This window comes from Sinocyclocheilus anshuiensis, unplaced genomic scaffold (assembly GCF_001515605.1).
Source record: "Sinocyclocheilus anshuiensis isolate Anshui unplaced genomic scaffold, SAMN03320099.WGS_v1.1 scaffold1280, whole genome shotgun sequence".
Classification (NCBI taxonomy): domain Eukaryota; kingdom Metazoa; phylum Chordata; class Actinopteri; order Cypriniformes; family Cyprinidae; genus Sinocyclocheilus; species Sinocyclocheilus anshuiensis.
This window is the reverse complement of record NW_015546075.1, coordinates 98,012-102,954: the sequence shown is the minus strand read 5'-3', so window position 1 is coordinate 102,954 and position 4,943 is coordinate 98,012. Positions and strand designations below refer to the sequence as shown.

General features: G+C 37.6%; 1 protein-coding gene across 1 annotated transcript in view; it reads left to right on the top strand.

The window, feature by feature from the left end:
• The first annotated feature begins 2,446 nt into the window (after positions 1 to 2,446).
• The window catches only part of LOC107699847 (tectonin beta-propeller repeat-containing protein 1-like), a 15,991-nt gene continuing 13,494 nt past the window's right edge, over positions 2,447 to 4,943 (top strand). The window contains exon 1 of the mRNA XM_016501250.1: positions 2,447 to 2,525. Within this exon, the coding sequence (XP_016356736.1) occupies positions 2,447 to 2,525 (79 nt within the window). The remainder of the gene's footprint in view (positions 2,526 to 4,943) is intronic.

Below are 4,943 nucleotides of genomic sequence, written 5' to 3'. Positions count from 1 at the left end.
GAGAAAGGAAAACTTGAAATCGCATCATATGACCCCTCAGACCTTAACCTACAGAAAAATATCCACACTTTGATGTTTTGTATTTTTCTCTTTTACCTCAAAACTTCACCAAAAAGGCATGAGAATGCAGTTAATATAATCAAAATATAACAGGAACATCTGACACAGATTTTATTAAGCAATCTATAGTCTTCCGTTTAAAGATACAGTACACGACAAAAGTAATTATCCTATGGGTGGTGCTCAGTGCAAAAAAGTTTAGTAATGTTTTAAGACCTCCACACTTTTGAAAAAAAAAGGAATGTTGCAAAATGCTTCGATTTTGGAATGTTTTTTTCTCTCTTTAATGTTTAATATTTATTGTTATTTGAGGGTGTATTTATATAGAGAGAGATGGAAAGAGAGATTTTAATAGTAATAATAATAATATAACGTAACAAAAGTGCTAATATATATGCGTGTTAACATTAGAGGTTTAACGGAAAGAAAATATGAAGATGGGGTGTGTGGGGGCACCATAACAACCCCTACCATCACATTATGTTTTAACCTTTATACAGTCTATGGTTTTAATTAGTTATTGGCGCCCCTTGCCGGGCCGATAAGCTATTGCTGCCAATGCAACAATCCTGTAACTTCCTGTTTGGGATCTCTGTGTTGTCAATATCGTGCAATTCACAAGATTTCGCAAAACCGAATGGTCTCAAAATGACAACATAAGCTAAGTGCTTACAACCTTGACACAGATAAGGTATGTAAGTAACGCTGGCTACAGTTGATATATTCTGTCATCTATAAGTTACTGAGGATGCATAAACTGCCATGATTTTTACCTTCCTGTTGTAATGGACATGCACCTGTCACTGCGGAAGACAGGCAGCTGCAGTCATTCATTTCAAAATGTTTCTCTTCTGACTGTATCATAGTCGTATTCCAGTTTTTTGCAGATAACAAGCTATTGTCAAGTACTCTAACGTTACAGGCTTATTTCTTATGTGCTGTCATTGCTAGCTAGCGTGCTATCCGGCATTACCTGCATCAACACACAAGTGTTCAACAACAACAACATGCATTCTCAAAATATATATGTTGCTTTAGTAACGTTTTTAACATTTTGAACTTCACTAATAAAAAAGGAGAAAAAAAAATACCACGGTATTACCAGTATTGTTTTTTATGTTTTTGTTTTTTTGTTTGTTTGTTTTTACATAAACGGTACGTTACTCCCATTTTTTATTTTTACCATAGTATCTGCCATAGTAATTACTACTTACTTACTCAAACTATTAATATGATGGCATTTTGTGAAGTACCTTGCAGTGCTGCTATGTTGATAATAGTAATTAAAGGGGTCATATGATGTTGCTAAAAAGAACATTATTTTGTGTATTTGGTGTAATGAAATGTGTTTATGCGGTTTAAGGTTCAAAAAACACATTATTTTCCACATACTGTACATTATTGTTTCTCCTCTATGCCCCGCCTTTCTGAAACGCGTCGATTTTTACAAAGCTCATCGGTCTGAAAAGCGAGGTGTGCTCTGATTGGCCAGCTATCCAGTGCGTTGTGATTGGTCGAATACCTCAAGCGTGTAACGTAAATGTTACCATATTGTGATGCCCTGTCCTGCCAGAGCTACGAGACAAAAACATTAAAACCCCATTATAAAGGAGGCATTTGTTGCATCCAGTGGGGACATAATTACGGATTATAATGACATATACTGTCTTTTTACGCATTGCATCTGCATCGTGCCATGTAAACATAAAACCATGTCCGTATTTGTGATCGGAGAAATGACAAACAACAAGCGCTACAACTTTTATAAAGAATAGTTCTTTGGATTTGAGACTTTAGTCTTTGCAACTTTACAGATCTTCTTTATGCACCAAGAGCTTGTAACACTCCAAAGAGAAAGGAAAAATTGAAATCGCATCATATGACCCCTTTAAATATAGTAATCATTCAGTACCATGGCATTATAATCTCATACTGTAACATGCTTAAACATGGTACCACCACAGTAGTGTTTTGTAAGGGTAGTCTGTGATTTATTTGGAGCTTTTTGATGTATTGCTGAGATCATGGGTTTCAGTTATAGCTTAGAAGGCAACAAAATAGCAGTTGTCAACAGGTCAGCACTGTTTTGGCAACATGAGGAACATTAATGAGAATCAGCTGACTGCAGATCTGCTATCAAAGCAGAGAAAAGAGTAGGCAGGAAATTCTGCTTCATTTGAGAGCAATTCACTTTGTGTCCTTGTATACTTCTAAACACTTTTTGTAGCCATAAACTGATGCTGAGGTGTTTGTTTATCTGCAGATCTCTGTGTTTTGTCTCTTGCAGCAGGGTGCATCATGCCGAGCTCCCTCCTGTGGGCTGTTGATGTGTACGGGAGGGTTTATAGCCTTTCGACAGCGGGACAGCAGTGGGAGCATTGTCGCGATGCCCACTTGGAGTTCAAGCGTGTTACAGCTATACAGCAGTGCTGCTGGAGCATTGCCTGTGACCACCAAATCTATCTGTACGTCCATGCCAGTGATGTGCCCATCCGCTACCAAGAGGAGACATATGAAAACCAGGTGTGCTCAATAGTAATATACAGACTGTTATAAGTATTTGGAAAAAATCCAGCAAATCATTGTTATGGGGTTCAACCAACAAGCAGAAAAAATATATACAGGAAATTATATCAAAGAGAGGGCCCATGCAGACCATCATTACTGTGTGTTTGGGCTAATGAGTCTTTTAAATATCTGATAATTTGGCCTTTTCAGTTCAGGTTTTACAGTGTCATGTGGTGTTACTCCATAAAAACACAATAATATTAATTAATTAATAATTAATGATATATCTATATGCTATTACTCAAAAGTTTGAAGTTTGGCATGTGCAAAATTTTTAAAATTATAAGAATGTAAAAATTAAGTCTATTATGCTTACAAGGGCTTTATTTGTTTGATCAAAATACAGTTATTTTTACATTTTAAAATAACAGTTTTTAATTTGACTTTATTTCCTTTAAGAATGTATTCCTGTGATGGCAAAGCTGAATTTTCAGCAGCAATTACTCCAGTCTTCAGTGCCACATCATCCTTCATAAATCTAATATGCTGATATTTGGTGCTCAAGTAAAATTTCTTATACAGCTGTGCTGCCAAATAATTTTGTGGAAACTGATATATTCTTTTTTTTTTTCAGGATTCTTTGATGAATCCATTTATTTGAAATAGAAATATTTTGTACCGTTATAAATGTCTTTACTGTCACTTTTGACCAATTTAATGTGTCCTTGCTTAAAAAAATTCTCCACATCACAAACTGTCAAACACATCTTACCAGCAAACATACACTTGCTCATGTCCTTCTCTGTGCTCTCAGAGGCAGAAAGTCTCCAAACTCATCCTTTCCAATCATCCTACTACTTGTCTGCTTGATCCTATTCCATCTCATCTCCTTCAAGCCATTTCTCCTTCAGTTGTACCTGCACTCACTCACATCAACACATCCCTTCAACACTGGGGTCTTTCCCTCAGCATTTAAACAAGGTCGGATAACCTCTTAATCATAAACAACCTTGGATCACTACTTAAAAAACCCACTCTTAACCCAGCACTTTTAGAAAACTACGAATCAATATCCCTTCTTACTTTCATTGTAAAAACACTTGAACGAGTTGGGTTCAACCAAGTCTCAGGCTTTCTCACACAGAACAACCTTCTGGACAGCAACCAGTCTGGCTTCAGAATTGGACATTCAATCGAGACTGCCCTGCTCTTGGTTGCTGAAGCCCTAAGACTGGCAAGAGCGGCTTCCAAATCTTCAATACTTATCTTGCTGGATCTGTCCAGCACGGTGCTTTTGACACAGTTAACCACCAGATCCTCCTGTCAACCCTCATGGCAAAGGGCATCTCAGGAACTGCACTCCAGTGAATCGAGTCTTACCTCTCAGATAGGTCCTTCAAGGTATCTTGGAAGGGTGAGGTGTCCAAGTTACAACATCTAGCTACTGGGGTGCCGCAGGGCTCAGTTCTTGGACCACTTCTCTATCTACATGGCATCACTAGGTTCTGTCATTCAGAAACATGGCTTTTCATATCACTGCTATGCTGATGACACTCAACTCTACCTCTCATTCCATCCTGAATTTCACAGACCACATTGCTAAAACTGCCCGGTCCTGCAGATTCGCCTTATACAACATTAGGAAGACCAAGCCCTTTCTATCAGGACATGCTACACAACTCCTTGATCAAGCTCTTTTTTTGTCCAGGCTGGATTATTGCAACGCTCTCTCGGCAGGTCTTCCAGCCACTTCTATCAAACCTCTGTAACTAATCAAGAATGCGGCAGCAAAAGTAGTTTTTAACGAGCCGAAAATAACTCGTGTCACACCTCTGTTCATCAACTTGCACTGGCTACCAATAGCTGCTCACATAAAATTCATGGCATTGATGTTTGCCTACAAAACAACCAATGGATCTGCACCATTTTACCTAAATTCACTACTTCTGACTTATGTGCCCTCCAGAAGCTTGCGTTTTGCAAGTGAACGGTGCTTTGTAGTGCCATCCCAAAGAGGCACAAAATCACTTTCACGGACTTTTACCTTAACTGTTCCCTGCTGGTGGAATGACCTGCCCAACTTGATCCGAGCAGCTGAGTCTTTAGCCATCTTCAAGAAACGTCTAAGACACATCTCTTCCATTTACATTTGACCTTTTATCACTAGAACTCTCTATTCTATTTCAATTCTATCTTATTTATAGTTCTTTAATAAAAAAAAAACTTGACCCTCTAACACTAGCGTTCTCTGTTCTTTTTCTATTCTATCTACTTGTTTTCTTTTTAATTATTATAAAAATAATAATAACTGGACCCTCTAACACTATCTCTTACTATCTACTTTTTATTATTTTTATTATAAAAATAAAAATAAA